The 20,777-nt window shown below is 54.2% G+C and overlaps 1 protein-coding gene across 1 annotated transcript; it reads left to right on the top strand.

Moving 5' to 3' along the window:
* Positions 1–1,026: 1,026 nt before the first annotated feature.
* Positions 1,027–20,389, top strand: SEC14L2 (SEC14 like lipid binding 2). The gene is made up of 12 exons (XM_072952924.1): positions 1,027–1,198; positions 3,279–3,354; positions 7,550–7,593; positions 7,993–8,052; positions 8,299–8,487; positions 9,511–9,606; positions 9,743–9,803; positions 10,146–10,229; positions 13,310–13,416; positions 13,498–13,637; positions 13,786–13,955; positions 18,754–20,389. Exons 1-12 carry the CDS (start codon positions 1,145–1,147, stop codon positions 18,882–18,884), a joined length of 1,212 nt encoding a protein of 403 aa, XP_072809025.1. The 5' UTR covers positions 1,027–1,144; the 3' UTR covers positions 18,885–20,389.
* Positions 20,390–20,777: the final 388 nt, after the last annotated feature.

Genomic DNA, 20,777 nt, shown 5'->3' with positions numbered 1-20,777 from the left:
GCTCCGGCCCCTGGGTGTGAGCAGGGGAAGCAGATAAGCTGATAGGAGGCTAGCTTTCATGGGGCCATCGCTTTCACTGTGGCTTCTTCCATCCCCACCCAGAGGCCAGGCCAGGCAGGCAGCAGAAGGAGGCTGTGCATGGTGGACTTGCGGGTGGTCACAGAGGTGGACGCTGTGTGAGGCACTGCACTGAGTGAATTCTGTATATGAGCTTGCTTTATCCTCTCACGCTGACTTGAAATCCAAATCACTCACCTCCATTTAGTGAATGAAGAAGATTGGATTCAGAGAGGTGACACTTGCTGAGTGAAGTCTCATAAAAAGGAGTGGAAGATGTAGGATTCAAACTCAGGTCTTCTGATTCCCTGGGAGGAAGCACCCCTCCATGCCAGCCAGGGGTGCGAGCACCTTGGAAGCCTCTCCTGGAGTGCTGAGAAGGTCAGAAGTAGAGGACAGCCCCCCCCCCGGTGGGGGGCGATGGGGTCTATGCCTCGTGAGCCCCTCTGCGCGCCTGCCTGACCCACAGGTAGAGGGGAAAGGCTGTTAACACCGAAAGGTCCCCAACCTGGGTTGGCAGCAGTGGTCCAAAAACTGGCAGGACAGGAGGAGGGCAAGGGCCCAGAGAGAAAAGGCCAATACGACTGTGCTGGAGGCAGGGCGATGTCTAGACTCAGGGAACCTGGCCCCCTACAGAGGCACCAGGCACGCTCCCTCCCGTGTTGGGGGGAGAGGTCCTGCACCGCGGGAACCTAATCTTATAACTCATTAGATAGCATCTCGATAGGGAAACTAAGGTCCGGAGAGCTCAGGTGTCCGTCTCCTCCAAGGTCACACTGTGAGCTAAGGGTAAATTTGGGACTGGAACCTATACTTCCTGTTTTTCTGATGGACACTGGCCTCGGCCCGGGTGGCACTCCTGCTCGCCTCCCGCCCAGGTGTCCTCCTCAAGAGGGCGGAGGGGGCCCGCGTCAGAGGCTGCTGCGCCCAGCGCATCTCTCACTACTCCGCGCCTTGGGATCCTTTAAGAGGCGGGGCTTGGCCGCCACCGCGGCCCCGGCAAAAGGCTGGGACTTTACTCCGGCGGCGGAGAACGAGTCCGTGCTCCATCTGCTGCCGCAACCGCCGCGCCCGAGCCTGAGCCACGATGAGCGGCAGAGTCGGCGATCTGAGCCCTAAGCAGAAGGAGGCACTGGCCAAGGTGAGCCCGCACGCCGGCCCGGCCCCGCCCCGGGCGGTGGCCCTAGTCCTCCCGCGGCAGCGAGCGGGGAAGGGGCTGGGTGGGGGGCGGCGGGGGCAGCAGCACCCGGCGGCACCGGGCTGCCCGCCGCCACCCCCTCCCTCCCTGCCTCCCTCCCTCCGCCGCCGAGGGGGCCCCGGGGAAGTTTGGCCGCCCCGGCCCCAGTCCCGAGCGAGCCCTTGGCGCTGCCACCTGGGAGGAAGCGGTTGCTTGGAAGCCCACGGAGGCAGCTGAGGGCACAAAAGCGACGTTCATCCCCCGGGCTCTCAGCCGGGCCCTGGGGGCAGGGGCAGGGGCAGGAGCAGGGCCCCAGTTTTCCTCCCATTTCCGGGAGGTTTTCCTCTTGCAGGGGCGCGATGGGGAGGGCCCAGAGGGCTCCTTGGGAGACTTGGATGGCTCCCTGCGACCTTGGGCAAAACCGGTCCTTCTCCGTTTGCTCCTTGAGGAAATGAATTGAGGAGACTGGGCCAGATGATGTTGAAGGGGTACCTTCAAGTGCGAAGCCTGGGATCCTGCGGGTGACTCGATGGGTTGGGGTTAGTTTGAGCTGAGACCAGTCTTCCCCTGTCCTGCAACCCAGGCCCCTCCCTGCCTGGGGACTTGGGCTGATGCTGCTCTCCAGAAGGCAAGGATGTAAGCCTGGCTTTGCCTTGTCGCCTGGGCAGAGGAGGGGGCAATAGTTCCAGAGCCCAGCCCTCTCCCTGCCACCTGGATCTCCTCTGATGCCCTTGGGGAGAGGAGAGGTTGCTGTTCTCTGAGCTGGAGCCAACTGAGTCCAGTCTCAAGGTTTGGAGGCTCCACAGCTGGGAAGGGGTGGGGGCAGATGTCTCCTGCTATGCAGTGGGACGGAGGCACCAGCCCTGTGAAGGCTTTGCCCCAGGCTGGGCCTCCCCATCCCAGGGAGGCTGGATAGGGAGGTTTCAGATTTTACTGCTGACCTGCAGGGGAAGTCAGGCAGAGAAGGGATTAGGTGGTGATTAAACTAGAAACCGGGGGCTGGCTAGGGTCCTTGGTGAGGGGTGGCTTCACGCCAGTTTCCCTGGGGGTCTGGGAGCTGTTTGGGAGATTGGATGATTTGAGTCCCTGGCTGACCTAGGCAAGGGGCAGAGGTGGCGGGTTCCCATTGGTCCTGTCTGAGGCTGCCCCGCAGGGTCAGTGACTAGGGAAAGGTGAGTGGCTGGGAGCAGGAGGCTTGGGGAGGACACGTTGGGGTGCGCTCACCTACTGGGTAGCCAGCAGTTGGAGGTGGGCGTGGCCATCCTTGGGGTCACTGTCCACCTCTTGTTTGGCACTCCTTGCACCTTCCCCCTTCAGGGCTTCTGGCTGGAGCTGTTCCCTCCACTTGGACTGCCTCCTTCCCTTCCCTGCTGCCTTTAGAGCCCTTCAAACCCAGTCAAATGCCATTTTTTAATATAAAGTCATATGAGACCACCCTCTTCCTGGCCCCAGCCAGAATCAAGCTCTTCCTTCCCTCTGGTCCCCGGGCACAGTGCCCACCATTCCATTACTAAAGGGGCAGAATACCACGTGGGAAGTGCATGCTGTGGCCTGGGACAGACCCAGGTTTGCATCCCAGCTCTGCTGCTTACTAGCTGTTTGACTTTGGGCATGTTACTTAGCCTCTCTGAGCTCTGATTCCTTCACCTGTAAAATGGGAGCAGTCATACCCCTAGAGACTCTGAGTGAGGAGTGAAGAAGTGCCAAGTTCAGTGCTGGGCACACGAGGAATGCTTGGTAAACTGACTAAAAACCTGAAGATTTTACTGTAGCACATACCAGACTATCTGTCCACCCATCACTCCAGAGTGTGTCAGTGCGCACAGCCAGGCAGGGGCAGTGTCTTACTTCCTTCCCACTTCCTCCTGCTACCCAGCACCCCGCAGCACGACAGACAGAGGGTCCTGTGCAGCGCAGGGGCTCAGCCAGTTTTGGCAGAGTTGACCCATGTTGAGCAGGGGTCTGGCAAAGGCTCCTATGAGAGTCCCGGGCAGAGGGTGGTCAGGGTGGGACCTGCCACTCACCCCACTGCCTCTCCCTACAGTTTCGGGAGAATGTCCAGGATGTGCTGCCGACCCTGCCGAATCCAGATGACTATTTTCTCCTGCGCTGGCTCCGAGGTAAGGGAAGAGGGGCTGTGGGAGGCTTGTTCTGGGGCAGGGACTGCTCGCCTGTTCTGGGTAACAGAATGGTACCCTCTGGAAACCCTTCCCCTGGCAGTCTCAGAACCTGGAGTATTCAACCTGTAGAACCAAAAGAGTTCTTGGCCATTATACAATCTCAACCCTCCTGTAGGATAGATAACAATACTGAGGCTCAGAGAGGTAAAGTAACTTGCCCCAAGTCACACAGTGTTGCACTGCCGGCAGAGAAGGACTAGAGCCCTGCTCAGCTGACTCCCAGCCAGTGCCCTTTCCATCCACTCGATAAATCCACTCTGCTAATGGACGCGGGGCATGGCTTGAGGAAAAGCCGAGAAAGGCTCCAGGCTTGTGGGAAGTTGGAGGCAGAGCCAAGCCTAGAAGCAAGAGTCTTGGCACCTGGGAGAGGCAGGGCCCCTCTGTGGCCTGTTGGGAGGGCAGGCCGCCTGCTGCCAGCAGTTCAGGCTGCTTGAAGGAGGCACAGAGTGCCTGGAGAACACGGGGAGCCGGGGGTTCGGCCCGACCTAGGTAGCGAAACTCCTCTCAAGCCACCATCTGGCTTCAGAGCCCAGACTTCTATTCCAGCTCTGCCCTGGCCTGCCTCTGGTACCTGGGCCAGGAGTGAACATCTGTCTTAGGCTCCTCTCTGGGAGAGCAGGATGAGACAGGGTGCCCTGTCTATGGCGAGATGGGACATGACAGAGCTGTGCCCATGGTGATGAAGTGTACATATCTGTACTGGCATCAGGGTCAAACTCAACCCCATGCCCCAACTCCTGAAATCTTCCCTATCTTTTCTCTCTTCTCTCCTGGGATTCAAGTCACGTGCCACCCTCTCCAGTTCTTGTGACATACTTTTTTTTTTTTTCTTTCTGGACACTTTATTGCCAGACATAGAAATAATAGAGAAGATTCCTCCTCTGTGTTAGATTAGCAGAGGTTAAATCATGATATAGAATCATAGTCCCAAATGCTAAAGTACAAATCATGGCTGACTGTTTACAGACTCAGACACACACATACATACCCTCGGAGTCTTGGGACAGGTGAGGTGATGTATTTTCCTTTTCTGTCCAGGAACTGAGTAGCGCTGTCAGGGTCTTGAGAGGCTGCCAGCAGATGCCCCAGGTCAGATGCTACTAGGAGAGCCACGTGGGGCCCTGTGTGCCTCTGGAGGTGCCACTTGCCCTTTTCCTCCCAAAAAGCTGTGACCCCCCCACACACACTTCTGCCCACTCAGAGAGGGTGGAGGGGCAGCGAGGGGGCGGCTGTGGAGTCTGTCCAGAGCTGGAGGATATTTTGGCTAGAAGCGGGTGGGTGGGGAGAGTGGGAAGACTGCGCTGCATTAAAGGGCCAGCCGCAAGATGATCAGGTAAACTCCTCGGCTACTGTTGGGGGGGAAGTGTGGTTTCAGAGAGCTGCTGAACTGAATAACATTGCAGCTCTCTCTTATCTAAGAGAAGGCCAGCCCGGGGCCCTGGCAGTTGGTTTATCGGGCACCACCAACTCCCCAGTCCTGGGATAACCCCTCTCTTTGCAGGCATGTGGAAGAGTGTGGTCATCCTCATTTGCCAGATGAGAAAACTGAGGCTCAGACAGGGGAGGGCACTTACCTGAGGGCACACAGCTAATGCGAAGCAGAATCAGGCAGAAACCCAGGGCCCCTGCTTCCCAGGCCAGCGTCCTCTCCAGAAAGCCCCCACTACCCCCCAAAGCCAAGCCCTGCCTCTTCCAGCAGAGGAGGTATCTCTTAATTTGTGCCTCACATTTCCCTGGGCAGGAGCTCAGGCCTGGTCACGCTCTACTGTGAATTTCAATTAGGGTTTTTGTTGCCTTGCTTTGCTTGCTTGGTTTTTTCCCTTTTTCTTTTTCCTTTTTTTTTTTTTTTAAGAAACCTTTTCTTTCTAAAGAAAACATTTGCAAGGCACATGCCCAACGTCTTCCTCTAACGTAGGTGTGAGTGAGCTCTGGGTTCCTCCCTTCCTCCTTCCCCAACATGGGCTCAGTCTTCTGTGGTCCCCAGGCCTGAGAGCAGCCCCACAAATCTCTGCTGCCTCCCCCTGACTGTGCTTGAGTCTTGGCAGCTCAGCAAGGAGGGTCAGATGGGAGAATAAGACAAGGAGGTGCAGGAAACCCTGTGAGCAGGGCAGAGCAGGACTGAGTCTCCTTTTCCAGGACTAGAAAGCGATCAACTAAGAACCCACGACAGCTGCTCTCAGGCCGGCTTCTCTGGCAGTGCCCTAAGTCATGCTTCGAGCTGCCCCTGACCAGGGTGGCAGGAGCCCTGGAGAAGTCTGACTCAGCAGGCCTTGGGAGGCATCAGGCTGGTACTGCCGGGGGCAGTGGTAACTCAGGGAGGGCCCTGGAGAACCCTGGATGTTGGACTCCAGCAGATAAGGGTCAACTGGAGAGCTTCCCTGAGATAAGGGGGCTCACAGTTCACCACCACACTTGTTCCCTAGGAAGATGACTCCTCACAGTTGGGGATGACCCTCCTGTGGAAGATTCCCGCTTTCAGGTCCAGATGGGCTCCTGCATCATCATAGCATGGTGCCCTACATCTTCCAAGTGTTTCTAGCTCATTAGATGATCTGACCAGAGATGTGCAGTATCTTGTCCAAGGTCAAACAGGGAGAAAGTGGGAAGGCTGAGATGCATAACCAGATTATATTCCTCTGAAAGCTGTCCCCTGCTGCCACCATGGCACATGAGGTGTGGCTGTCAGAAGGTACTCCCCAGGACAGAAGGCTGCTCATTTCTGCAAACGTGTGTCTAGCACCCACAGTGGGCGTGGCATTGGTCAAATCTCAATTCACCCTTTGGACACAGGAGAGTGGGCTGCTTTTCATGATAGCAGAGTCAGGGAATGCGCTTGGCCGCTCCCGGAGAGCAGTGATTAAGAGACCGGTGACAGTCCAGAGGGCAGCCTGTCTGGCCCAGGTTCCAGAGCTGTCAGCAGATCTGGGTGTCTGATCCACAGAGGATGAACAGCTGGGAGGGACAGTTTATAGGTCTGATGGCAAAATTGGTCACAATCTGGATCTCAGGAAGTCTCTAAGGGATGAAATGCAGCTGACTGTAACAAGGTGGAATCTGACAGGGGTAGATCCAGAAAACCACCTCATGGCATCTGGGAGAGAGCTCACGCAGCAGCACAGGTGGAAAGGATTTGGGGGTTTCAGTTGACTGTGTCACCCGAGTTAAGGGTCTGGCCCATTACCAAAAAAGTTCTTGCATTTAATTGAAGGGTAGACAACACCTGTGCTCTGGACCGCACACTCGAGAGGCGGTGGCAAACTGGAAAACATCCAAAGGGAAGTTGTCTGCGTGGACTTGAAACCAAGCTGTGAAGGATGGCTGATGATGTCTGTGGTGGGCTGTGTAACAGCGGGGACTTAGAGTGGCAAGGTGGTCACGTGGCTGAGGAAGCCCTTCTCCTCTCTGCGTGTCTCCTGAGAGGGTCTTGGCTCAGTACAACGAGGGCTGAGTGCAAATGGCAACTCAGATTGTCTGGGAGCAGGTGGCGTTGGGGGACAGGGAAATCTTTGTGTTTGAGCCTGAGCTGGACAGTGTGTTGCAGTTTGTGCATAAAATCGAGCTAGCCCAGGTGAATTCTAGTTCTGGAACCTCCCAGGAACCAGAGGAGGCGGAAGGCCCTCTGTGTTCCCGGGGGTTATGTGTGAGTCCTGGAGGAGGACCTGGCAAGTTTGACTCAAGTCTCATCATCCCTCCCTCCCTCCTGCTGGGATGTTCTGCCAGCTCTGCCCCAGATTATGGGGGAACTGTGTTCATCTTTGAACTGCAGGTCAAGTTCGCAGGACTGGAAGTTAGACTGTGCAGGCGGTTAACTGTGTAAGGAGAAGGCTCTGTGATAAGGGGATCCAGGGTTCGCTTTCCCTGAGAGGTGATAAGACCCTTAACCTGACTGCATCTACTTGGGTCAAACTTTTTTGACCCTGAACTTGTGGTGCTGCCCTGACCTGCCCTGAACGTGCTCTCCCTGCAAGCCCCGGGGCTGTGGTTTTCCAGAAGCCCTCAGTGAACGCCCTACATTAGCTTCTGCATGCGGGGTGATCTAAGAGTCAGCTGGGGCCCCAGCACGGGAACAGGGACGTCTCCCCGTCCCTGGCACCCAGGCTGCTGGCCTAACCCTGGCCATCTTTCCCTGTTACAGCAAGAAGCTTTGACCTGCAGAAGTCCGAGGCCATGCTTCGGAAGGTGAGATCCGAACCCACTGCTGCCTCATCCCTGCCCCCGAGAATCACCCCGCGCTTGGACTTATCCACCCCTCACACCCTGATCACAGCCTGTGGCTTATGTGACAAAAAATCTGAGTATTACCTGACCCCTACTGCCTTATCCTCTGGGACAAAGGGCATTCCCTTCCCTGGAAACACAGAGCTTTCATAGTTCTGGGCCAGCCAAAAACTATAACCTGCTCTGCTGAGGCCTGGAGAACGGGCAGTTCCTTCTTTTCCGCTCCCGCCAGCTGCCTTCTCGTGACTTACCTGTGGTCTGGCGGTCCGTTCGTGCTGTTGCTCACTGCTCGATGCCTATTAAGGACCACCCCCACCACCCTGGCCCTGCTTGTCTAAAGCCCTGATTGTGTGTCTGTAGCATGTGGAGTTCCGAAAGCAAAAGGACGTTGACAACATCGAGAGCTGGCAACCTCCAGAGGTGAGGACCGACTATCCCGCCCATCCCTACGTTAGGTCTGTTAGACCCACAGTCTGGGTCCTGGGACTGCGGGACTGGAACCCTCAGAGGAAAGGTCTGATAATGTTGAGTGAGCCCTCACAGTTCCCAGAGTGGGTATCCACAGGCACCCAGGGGAGGATGGACCCCAAGGAAGGCCCTGGACATGGGGAAGGTGTGGCCATCCTGGGCCTGCTGACCAGGTGTCTCCTGTCTGTCTGGGCCCAGGTGGTCCAACAGTATCTGTCCGGGGGTATGTGTGGCTATGACCTGGACGGCTGCCCGATCTGGTATGACATCATTGGACCGCTGGATGCCAAGGGTCTGCTCCTCTCAGCCTCCAAACAGGACTTACTCAGGACCAAGATGCGGGACTGCGAGCTGCTTCTGCGGGAGTGTGCCCGCCAGACGGAAAAGGTGGGTGGACCTGCACAGTCGAAAAGAAGTGAAGCACAGTGGAGCCATTCAAGCAGGAGCGGGGATGTCACACAGGGATCTAAGCCCCAGGCCAGTGAAATTTCAGTTTTAGAGACTGACATATGTGGCCAAATTTTAATTTTTTCAAGTGAGGACTTAGAAAAAACTTACCAGCTATCACTGCCATAATTAACCCCCCAAACTACAGGGATGGCATAAACTCAGAATAAAGGGCAGTCCTTTAAATTGAATAAAATTTAGCTTCATAAGAAACATACTACGTATTGTTATTTCCTTATGTATCTGGGCACCAGTGGAATCTCTGCCCCTGACCGCCCTCTCCTTGGACAAGTATTTGGGTGCTGGACTGGTGTCGATGAGCTCACAGTCTGTGCCCCTCTAATCCTGTATACAAACAAAGATGAGGACACTGATTCTCTTAGACTGAAAACAGACTGAAGAGCAAGCCGGAGCCACCATGGTCCTGTCTCCTTCCCTCCTCTTCAGCAGTTGTAAAGATCCAGTGAAATGATGTGATACGCTTGGGGACGTTTCAACAGTCGTCCACGTTGACTGTGTGCCAAGGCCCCATAGGGCTGGGGACGCAGAGAAGCATTAGACAGGAGTGCACCCTAAGGGCTCAGGTTGGACAGAGAGCATCTGTGCCTATGAGATGAGGGCCTCACGAGGCCCCACGGCCCGAGCCCTGCAGGGGTGCAGAGGAAGAGGGAGGCCGCCAGGTCAAACTGCAGAACAGAAGGAACCTCAGATGTAATCTCGGTCCACCCAGTTGTTTACTGGATAAGAACATGGAGATCTAGACGGGACGCGTGACTTGTCTAGGCCACAATTCCGGCCTGGGGTAATTATCTTGATTTGGAAAATCCTAGGGCCGGCGCTGCACACATCTGGTTGCAACAGGGGTGCGAGGTATAATCAGCATTTTCCCTGAAGCGGGGTGGGCTTCTGCAGTGGTCGGGGGGAGCAGCCTGGTGTGACTTTCTGCTCCTCTGTCCCCTGCAGACAGGGAAGAAGATAGAGACCATCACCCTGATTTACGACTGTGAGGGGCTTGGCCTCAAGCATCTCTGGAAGCCGGCTGTGGAGGCCTATGGAGAGGTGAGGGCCAGCATGGGCGTGGGGTGGGAGGGAAGAGACGGGGTGGGCCCCTCTGCCGGGAGGCCCGGGCGGCGGGGGAAGCCAGAGGAAGCCGAGAGATCCGAGCCCGCTGGACTTAGTGATTTTGTTTCCACAGTTCCTCTGCATGTTTGAGGAAAATTATCCCGAAACACTGAAGCGTCTTTTTATTGTTAAAGGTAAGTCGGGAACAACCTGTGATGAAGCCAGATGGGAAAGAGGGGCCAAAAGTACTACTGGGACAGTCAGGAGAGTGAAATAGAGTGAGCCACAGGCAGAGCGGTGGGTCTGAGGACACGTTCTGAAGACCAACCCATGATGTACGCAGACCGATTTATATCCACAAAGTTCCATTATTTGTTACCTCCTTCGAGCCACCCAACTCGGTGAGGTAGGAGGACCATCCCCACTGTGCAGATGGGAAAGGGAGCGTGTGGCCTGACGCGGGGGGCTGTGGAGGACGCTGCTGGGGACAGAGTGGGCATTGGGCCTGGCCTCACGTTGCCTGGTCTCTGTTCCAGCCCCCAAGCTGTTTCCTGTGGCCTATAACCTCATCAAACCCTTCCTGAGTGAGGACACTCGTAAGAAGATCATGGTCCTGGGGGGTGAGTAGCCCAGACTCCTGGGGCCCAGCTGGGGATGGCCGTAGAGATGCGGCCACAGCGGCCCGGATGGAGGCTCCCTTTGCTGGTTTGGTAGCGGTGGGACCCAGGAGCAGGCTGGGGCTGAGCAGGGGACTTCCTGCCTGTTTTCCTAAGAACTCTTTCTCTCAGACCCTCTGGAAGAAATTCAAAGATGAATGAAACACCAGTCCTTGCCCTCCAGAAGCTGCAGTGAAATGGGAGAGAGACCTTTAGAGAGAAAGCTAGGACTCTAGAAAAGGCACGGACGTGGCACAGAGCAGGTGCCATGGAGGTCACAGGAGCAGGGGTCACTTTCAGGTGGGGGCAAGGATGCATGGCTTCACTTGATGGGCACCTGCTGTCTGCCAGGCCCTGGACCAGGTGCCGAGGCAGCAATGGTTAAGACGGGGCCCCTTGCAGAGCTCGTGGCCTCTCGGGGAGGGAGACACAAACAGACGTGTATCAGCGTGAGATGTCCAGTGTCAAAGAGAGGACTCGGAAAGCGCGTGGGAACATTGAGCCAGGGAACTCACCCGGCCTGACCTGGGGAGGGGGCGAGGCCTCCCGGTGCTGAGAGATCTGGAATGAGCAGGGCAGCAAGAGAAGCCAGGCAAGAAGCTACTGGGCAGAAGGAAGAGCCTCGAGCAAAGACCTTACACCCTGTGGCATGGGCAGCTGGCATGCATGGCAGGGCGAGGAAAGAGATGGCATGGAGAGGGAGCCGGGCGCCAGGAGCCAGGTCGCAGAGAGTCCAGGGCACTGTGCTGGGAGGCTGGGATGTGACTCTGCAGGCCCCTGGGAACCAGAGAAGAGCTCTGAGCCGGGGAGTACTGGTGAGACTGTGAAGGACAGGTACCAGTTTGCACACCTTGGCCACAGTCCACGCACCAGGTGTTGCCAGCCTGAGCCAGGGCGGGGGCGGTAGGGATAGGAGAGATGGATTTCAGACTTCTGTAGGAAGCGGAGGAGCAGAGCTCAGTTGACTGGATGTGGGAAGGGAGGAAGAGAAATCTCGAATGGCTCCCTGGTGTCTGGCATGGGTGACTATTGCCGTCACACTGATGCAGTTAGTTCGACTGGGGAACGAAGGATAAGCCTGAAGTTGGGTTTGAGGAGTCCGTGGGATGCACAGATACTGTGAGCTGGGGAGATCTGGGCCTGAAGCTTAGGAGCGAACTCCAGTCTGGAGATTTGGGAGTTACCAGAGAGAGGCAGCAACTAAACCCTTGGGAGGAGATAAGACCCACAGGACAGAGGCTGGACCTGGGGGCTATCCAGGCTCGAGGGCAGTCAGAGAAAAAGGAACCCCCCGAGGGAGAAGGGGAAGTGACTGGCAAGGTTGGCGGGGAAGCAGGTGGACAGGGATTGGCTAGTCAGGGAAGCCAGGAGAACATCAGGGGACAAGGGAGAGCCAATGAAGACGACACACGGGACTCAAGCCAGCCAGGGACAGACAGCATTCGAGGTTTGCTGGAGCACGACATGGAGTGGTGGGAGAAAAGCCTAGAAAGGCAGATTGCGACCAGCTCCGGGACGGCTTAGCGCCACCCGTGGAGTTGAACTCGGAGGCAGGAAATTCTGGTTTCTGAGTGTTCACCTTTAGGCACCGCACTGAAAGTAGCAGTTTTCCAGATATGTGCTGAGCCCTGCTGGTGGCACAAGGCAGTCTGGAGAGCCCGGGGTTCTGGGCACCTCTTCTGGCTCTGGAGCAAGTTCTGCCCCTTGTTGCCTCAGTCCTCTCTCTATAAGATGGGAGGAGTCCTCCTGGCCTTGTTCCAACCCTCCAGCTGAGCTGGGGGATGACACACAAAATCTGAGCGAAAGGCCCTGATGAGTTTTGGCTTTTCTGAGGCTGCCACCCACCACGAGAATGAGCGCGTTTGGTTTCCTGGCAGCCAAGCTGCGGAGGAGGTTCAGTCTGTTCCCCCACCCACACCTGAAACCCTTTCAACCAAACCCGCCTTGGGCTTGGAAGGTACAGATCTTCAACAGAGGAAGGAAGAAATTCACCCTGGGCTGGTCACTGGAGCTTAGCACAGATGCAAGCACCCTGAGACAAGAGGCACGATGTCCCTGCAGTTGCCTGGTCGCAGGTCCCCAGAAACCTAAGGGCTGGGAGACCCTGGCCCATCCCTGTGGGTTTCCAGGCAGCACCTGCCACAGAGGAGGCGGATGGTACTCCGGGACTTGGAGCTGCTGCCCATATCTGGTCTCTGTAGTCAGCATGGAGAGGTTTCCAGCATCGAAATACTGTCCGTGGCTGATACTTGTTTAGGAATCTGGAATGGCACAGAAGTGGATGTCAGCATTGGTTGCCCTTGAGTCAAACCCTCCTAGCCAGGAAAGGGCTTGGTTATTTAAAAACGAGCCAAATCACTGGTGGCCAAACGAAAGCAGAAGTGAAATTGTGGCTGGGGTAAAGCCAAGGGACCCTGTTTAAGGGGTCACTCTACAGTGATGAGTTCATTAAATCATGACTGGGCACAGTGGGTGACAGTGGGGGACGAGACACACGATCGTGCCGTCACATTCAGTCTAACTCAGGCAGACCATGTTGGTTCAGGTCCTCTTGCTTGCCGCACGCATGTGCTGTTCCCTCTGCGTGGAATGTCCTTCCCTCTCTTTGTCCCCTCTGCTTGCACTTCAGGTGTTTGTATCACCTTCCTGGGAGTGAGAATACACTCTCATACAGGTAGGGCACTTTACAGTTTACAACACCTTCTTCACATACTTAGTTGACTTCACTCCCACCGTAACCTTGCAGGGCAGGAGGCACTAGTCTCAGAATGAAGTGATTTGCCTCAGGTTGATCAGCTGGCCAGAGGCCGTGGGGACAGGACCCCAGGTCTCCGGCTTCCTGGTCCAGAGCAGGGCAGCCCTGGGTGGCGGCTCCTCTCCAGCCCCCTTGCAGAGTTTGTGTACACCATGTGCTCCCAATGCCTGTGTTGTGTGTGCAGGGGCGGACAGGGTTTTTTCCTGCCTGTTTTGTGCAGCCCTCCAGGGCTGTGATGAAATTCTGCCTGTGGTGATTCTTTCTTCTCCCTCCTTCCCTCTCCTGCCAGCGAACTGGAAGGAGGTTTTACTGAAATATGTCAGCCCTGACCAGCTGCCCGTGGAGTATGGGGGCACCATGACTGACCCTGATGGAAACCCCAAGTGTAAATCCAAGGTATGGGCTGCCAGGGGCTGGAGGTGACCAGGGACACCTGGCTCAAGTGCACATCCGGCTCACTCCATGCTCTGCTTCCAGATCAACTACGGGGGCGACATCCCCAAGAAGTATTACGTGCGAGACCAGGTGAAGCAGCAGTATGAGCACAGTGTGCAGATTTCCCGGGGCTCCTCCCACCAAGTGGAGTATGAGATCCTCTTCCCCGGCTGCGTCCTCAGGTAGGGTTCTGGACCCTTCCAGAGGACCTGATCCTTCTAGCCGTAGGCTCTGGTAGATGGGCTGGGGTAGGGGAAGCCCTCTTGGCAGGACCCCAGAGAGGGCACACGCAGACAGAATCGGGTCTAAATGGGTGGGTGTGCCCTGCAGGTGGCAGTTCATGTCGGATGGTTCGGACATCGGTTTCGGGATTTTCCTGAAGACCAAGATGGGGGAGCGGCAGCGGGCTGGGGAGATGACAGAGGTGCTGGCCAACCAGAGGTACAATGCCCACCTCGTCCCTGAGGATGGGACCCTCACCTGCAGTGATCCTGGCATCTGTAAGTACCTCTGTCTTGGCTTGAAGCCCCTGCCCTAGCAGTCTGCCTGAGAGGTCCCTCTTTGTCCACGGATTTAGGCTCTCAGACTCTTAGAACTAGAAGTGGCTGGAGCTCCATCAGCCCCACCCTCTCCTTACATAGATGAGGACACCTCAGTCTGGACAGGTGAGATGACCAGCTCAAGGTGGCCGAGCTAGTCAAGAGCAGGGCAGGACGCTGAGCGATACTCCCTGGCATAGGTGAGTCACAGGGCTGGGTGGTCACAGGGGTTCAGAATGTCTGCTCTCCGGTCCAGCTCTGGCTGGCTCTGTGACTGTCATCAGACATTTCTTGAGGATGCCCCTTCCCCAGATGGCAGAGAGGCAGAACTGGCTGGGCAGGCACCGGGATCACAGGTGGGCAGAGTGCTGACAAGCCCAGCCTTGACTCTGCTGAGCTTCACTCATCTCCAGATTGATCCAAAAAAGGGGCACAGAACAGGAACAGCAAGTTTACCCGTGAGGAGTAACGATTGGCAAGTCGGCATTCGGAAAGCTGTTTAACCTTGCTCTGCTTTGCAGTATCGATTAAAAGTCCCTTTGACTCAGCAATTCTATCTCTGGAAATTTATCCTACAGAAATATTTATAAAAAGACTCAAAGATACAGGTACAAGGATGTTCCCAGGAGCTTGGGAAGCTGGCAATAAGCTAAATGGTCTTAAGAAGGTCTTGTTAAATAAATCGTGGCCCATCCATACAATGGAATACAATATACAATATACCCATTAAAGAGAATAAACTAATATGCTATAAAAAAAATAAGGCATGAGACATAGCTTATATAGTATACTTTGGTTACAAGAAAGGGAAAAGAATTCTGGGGACTCTATGCTGACACTAATGGTGGTTCTCTCTAGGGTGTTAGGAGGCTTATAGAGGGCTTTTGTATTTTTCTACTGGTTCTGCAAATACAGTTAATTTTACAAAGATCTTGTACTACATTATAGGCAGAAAAACCATATACACACACATGAAACCCTCATCAAATCTCCGGTTTCCTTTCTGTCCAAGCCAAGGGGCCAGGCATGGAAAATCACTGATCTGAGATGGACTTGACCACTGTCTAGTCCTTAGGCAAGTGACTTAGCCTCCCTGAGCTTCAGTTCCCTGATTGCTACAATGGGGATCAAATTCTCTACCTCACAGGGACACCTGATGATGAAACGTGATAAGGTCTGTGCAGCACTTAGTGTAATGCCTGCCAGACAGCACTCAGCACACTGTGGCCAGCGTGGTCATTGTTAGGGCAAGACCTGGAGGAGAAGGGCTAGAGATGCGAGAAGCCCCACGCCGCATTTCTACGGCAGCACCACCAGGAGGTCTGAACCAGCCCCACAAATGTCTCAGCCTCTGTATTTGTCCACACCATCACCCCAGCCTCAGATCCTGCGGTCTCCCCCACATCACAGGCAACCTTCAGTCTCTGCCGCCCCCTCCTCACAGATGCTCTGTGGTCTGGCTCCCCATGGAGGAGAAGTATTCTCATTGGCGAGCTGCCAGGTCCTGAGGGAGAAGGCGTGTACTGTGGGCTTCATCGAGAGCAAAGCTTAGCAACAGCCCAGACACTGTCATCCACAGAAGCTCCACTTTCTCTTTGTTAATGGGTGGGGAAGCTGAGTTATAGAGAAGGGATGTTATTGCTCCCCCAATGGAGCATCCACAGACACCAAGAGACAAGACACGAGAGAATCCTAGGGTCCTGGTGCAGGAGCTCCTGGCCATAGTCTATATTAGAGTTGGGACAGAGGACAGAGCGGGGTCTCAGACCAGGGAAATAATTTACCCAAAATCAGTAGCCAAGTCCAATCCATTTTCCAGCACTGCCTGCTACGTCTCTGTAGTACCATGTAGGACCGTGAACCTTTTAGCATAATCAGGCTTATGTTTGCAAATGCCAAATTTTAGTTCCTCTCAGGTACATTCCCAAATGGAATGTGTATCTGCCTGCGGGGCCTCGCCTGGGAGCTGCTTATTGTCCATTCTCAGGAAGAGCATAGGCAGACCCCAGCATCCATGTCCCCTTCCCAGGTGTAGACAGTGAGGTGGGATCGGCTGTCCTCTGGGCCATGACTCAGGTTAGACCTGAGCCCAGTAAGCACCCAGAGTTAGGTTACAGGCTCACTTGTGGGGGGTGAGGGCGGTGATGCCCTTGAATGAGGCGCCCCCCTGTAAAGTGGAACATAATCACCCAGTGGAGACATTAAAACTCTGCACCAGTCTCCAGTGGCAAGATCGCCTTAACCCTCCAGGGCCGCTCTGGTCCTGGCCCAACCACACCCAGTTACTGAGGAGGAGAACCAAAGTTTGAAGTGATTTCACTTTTTCTTCTCCCAACTAATATTTCCCGAGGTCCTAAGTGTAGAATACCCTGCTAGGAAAGAAAAAGATTCAGAAAAAGAGATCTGGACTTTGTCTGCCAAGAATTTGTCTGCCAAGAGCACACAGTGTGGTCTAGCGGAGCTGAAGCGCTGTGTGAAGGTTGAACAGCCCAGCTGGGCCCTGGGAGACCTGGTTTCTGAGTCTAGCTTTGCCAGTTACTCTACGAGTGAACAAGTATCTCCACATAATTAGATTTTGCTCTCTTCTTCCTTAAAACGAGAGGAGTGAGCTAGAGCAGGAGATGTTAATCCCGGGTCTGTGACTCTCCAGAGCAGTGATAACTAAATCTTAAAGACCAAACACCTCCCTTTTATAGTAAATAGTGTTTCATGTCTCTACTATTCTGAAACGAAATTCACAGGTATTAAAACCCACCTACATACATAACTAAGAAGTCAGTATACTCTCCTACTTGGAATATAAACAAGAAATAAAAGGAAGCTAATTTAGTATATATATATATGTATTTTCTCAAGACATAAATGAGAAGGCAGAGTTACACCAGCACCTGTCTCTTCAGAATGGTAGCTTTCCTCCCGGGAACCACTACCCCAGAGGGTCTAAGGTGGGCTCCATGGAATCTGAAATTGTATGCTTTCATCAGATTCTCAAGAGGATCAGTTCCCCAACAAAAGTGAAGGAGCCCTGGAGGATCTCCGGGGGCTCCCCGAGTCTCTGAGTACATGATTAGTGTCAGAACGAACCTCCACAGTTCATGAACGCCACTTCCCTCGGGCATGGGCCTCAGAACAGCCCCTTCCTTGTTTCTGAGGACAGACTGTCCCGCTAGGCAGAGCCATCGCAGTCCTGCTGCTTGGCCCAAGGAGCTCAGACTTCTCCTCTAGCAGGACTGACTGGTTGCTAACGCTCCGTCATCCAGGGCAGACAGGAAGCTTCCCTCTTTCCAGAGGCACCATTGGCCCTGAAAGACCTTGGCACAGAGAGAAAATCAATGACTATTCCTCACTTCACACCATGAAGACAGGGTGGGTGGTGTGTCTACTCTCAGTCTAAACTATGCATTTATCCAAGGGCAGAAAAGGAGAAGGATTAAGTCTTAGGATTAAATATACAGTGTTTTTGGCTTTTGGTCTTGGGCTGGGAAAAGTGAGAGAAGACCAGGATAGGGAAGGGGCAGGCCTACTGTTTTCGTTTTCACACTCTGTTCTCTTGAAGGGGGGTCTGACTGACATGAAACAACTTCTCAAAAACACAAAGGTTAGGTTGAAAGCAGTCTGTTCCTTGGCCAAGGCTTGGAAGCCTTCTCTAGCAACTGCATGCCCATTTTCTCTCCCCAGAGGAAACCACTAACAGGTCTTGCCTGTTACCCTACCAAATATTTGCCGTCCCTTTAGAAGCATTACATGTTTCCATAAAATACAGGATATGTACACACACATTTACATTCATAGGAATTATATCTGTCATTCAGTGTATATTTGAAGGAATTTTGAAATTGTAAAACTTGTCAGTGTAGATAGAAAAGGCCAAATTTTTTTTACATATATTAACAAAAAAATTAGAAACTATTTACAAATTGTTCTGCAACTTGCTTTCTTGGCCTAAGGCTGGGTTGTTGACAGTTGCCCTGGCACTTCTTATGAAGCTAACGTCTTTCTTTTGATACAGAATACTATTTCATCATATGGATTGCAATGAAAACTTTTAAAGAGACTCTCCTTTGAACATTTGAGTTTTCCTGCATCTGTTATTATTATTGCATTGAGCATCTTTGTCCATTTCTCCTTCTGTGGGATAAATTCCTGATTCAGAATGTTTGCCTATTTTACCTTTTGTCAGAAACCGAACAGAGCTGGGCTTTCCAGGGCCCAAGTCAGGCAGCAGTGCAGACCAGAGGGAAATCCCAGTTCCCTCCTTCCTCACTGTGTGACACAGTGACTTCCTTTTTATATAAAATAGGACCAATGCTGAACTCAAGAGTTCTTGTGAGTGACATATATAGATTGCCAACCCAGTGCTGAAACACATAAATAGCCATTATTACCATTACTATTATTATTATGACAATCATTGCCGTTACTCATTCAACACTCAGCCGCCTTCAAGACTGGGTTCAAGCTCTGACTCCTTTAAAAAGCCTTTCACATGATTTCTGTCTATAGGGCCTCCTCCTTCTGAGCTGTTACAGCTATGACTTTCTCGGTCTCTCATCTGGCACTTGGCGTGTTCTTATATTTTTTTCTCTCCATGAACATCTTATAACCCAGCTAGACGAGGTGTCAGAAGGTGAAGGACCATTGCTTATGCCACCTTCATCCTCATTACCTACTACACTGCCTTGCTCAACAGAAATCGCTGTCTCTAAGTTCTTTGTCAGAACTGCCTGAATATCCGGGTTTTTTTTTTGCCTCCTCTCAGATGTCCTGCGGTTTGACAACACCTACAGCTTCATTCATGCAAAGAAGGTCAGTTTCACTGTGGAGGTCCTGCTTCCAGACAAAGCCTCAGAAGAGAAGATGAAACAGCTGGGGGCAGTCACCCCAAAGTAATGCCTTCTCCCACAGCAGGCCTGGCTCCCTCGGTGTCTCCCTGTCAGTTTCTACCCCTTGTAGCAGTCATCTTCCCAGCACTCTGACGCCCAGAGAAACTGGGCTAGAAGAAAGACCTCGGGGCTGGATATGGGGAGCCTTCATTTCAGAGTTAGGAAGAGGGAGAGTAGCTGGAGTGGGTCTCCTTACCTCTCAAATTACTAAGGATTCCTGTGGGGCTGGGCATCATGGCAGAGTCTATCTTGTAAGCTGTGCCAACTTCACCTATCCAGTGACAGTTGAGACAGGAAAGGGGGTACCATGGGGTGGCAGCAGGAACGAAATTAGGAAAAGGGGAGAGACTGAGACCTAACACCTCAGGGAAGCCAGCTGCAGGGGAGGAACTTGCTCCCTAGTAAACATTTAAGTCTGGATCATAATGAGGAGTAGCAAGATGGCCAGTTGCTAATGATGGTGGGGGTCAGAGGCTCTTATGGACTTCCTACTACCAAGGCTGGGTTTTTTTGGCTTTACCCAGGTCTCGGGAGGTGGCCCAAGTCGGCATAGATCTTCCCTTTCAGAGGCAGACAGGCAGACCTCTCCCTCACCTTGAGGAATTCAGCAACTCCTGGGTCTCTCTGGCTGCCTCTTTAATTACTAGTGATTGCCCGTGACTCAGAGCTTCCTGGGGCAGTGAACTTTGGTACCCAGCCACTGTCCTCCAATGCAAACAAAGCACGGGGAAGTTACCTCCCAGGATCCCAGGTCTGTGAAGGGCCAAGGAGGCTGGGGGGTGGGTCTGAGTCCTGAGGCTTCCACTCCTGTTTTCAGTACTGCCTGCCTCTCACCAAGTAACTCTCCACTTCAGCACCCTACACAAAAATGACAAGGGGGATCAAGACAGTAGATCTCAGTGGAGGAGTTTCCCAGGCTGAGTCTCCCACGGTGCCAACAGCCCGCTTCCTGACTGACCCGAGCAAGGCCTTAGCAGTCCCGTCTCTGGGAGGCGTATGATGGGTGCAGTGGGTTCCTGGTGCCTGCTGGGGAGGCTGCCCGGCAGGAAGCCAAAGACCAGGCAAGCAACTGGCAGAACCAGGGGCTGGGAGCAGCCACAAAGAGCGTCGCAGGTCCCCAGCCCTTCCGTCCACTGTAACAAGCAGGGATGGCCATGGGGAGGCGCTCAGCGACCAGGGGCTAGAGGGCACGGACCCTGTGCGCAATCAGCTCTCAACCTAATTTCACATCCTGCAAACGAACACCAGGCCCTGGGCTGCCCGGGACCCAGGAAAGTGGCCCCACCCGAGCCCTCGCGGGAATTCCTTCCCCTCAGAAACCCAGGCCCTGGCCCAGCCTGGGGAGATGAGCTGGCGAAGCTGAAGGAGCGGGGGCAGGGGCAAGGCTGGCGTTGACAGGAGGGCACGAGGCCGCGCGGGCTCTCCCAGACTCCTCAGGAGGACATCCTAACTTAGGTTTACAATGGTCTGTTAGGAAAATTAACCAGTGAATAAAGCAACGATCAGCGGGCAGGGAGTGGAAGTCAATGCTTTCCGCCTTGCTCGTGCTTGTCCTTCACTCGGCCAAACTTCCGCCTCAGGAGCCCAGCGCCTACCCGCCAATAAGCGGGGCGCATGATCAGAAACCACCTGCTACTCGCTGGCGCTACTCGCCGGCAGGCTTCCTGATTGGCCTCACTTGTCGACTGTCTTCCGCCATCTTTGCTAAGGGCAAAGCGTGTTCCTGACAGCCTTCACGGTTAGGGCGGAAGCCCCGCCCCACTCCTGCTTCTCAAAGCTCGCTAATAAGCGCGGGTCTAGCGAGCGCGCGCGGCGCCTGCGGTGGGCCTGGAGTAAGAGGGTGGCAGAGAAGCGGCAATCACGTGGCGTTAGGGACCGTCTCCTAATTACGCGCAGGCAC

This window comes from Vicugna pacos, chromosome 32 (assembly GCF_048564905.1).
Source record: "Vicugna pacos chromosome 32, VicPac4, whole genome shotgun sequence".
Lineage (NCBI taxonomy): Eukaryota > Metazoa > Chordata > Mammalia > Artiodactyla > Camelidae > Vicugna > Vicugna pacos.
The sequence above is the reverse complement of the archived record's forward strand: the minus strand, read 5'-3'. Positions and strand labels throughout refer to the sequence as shown.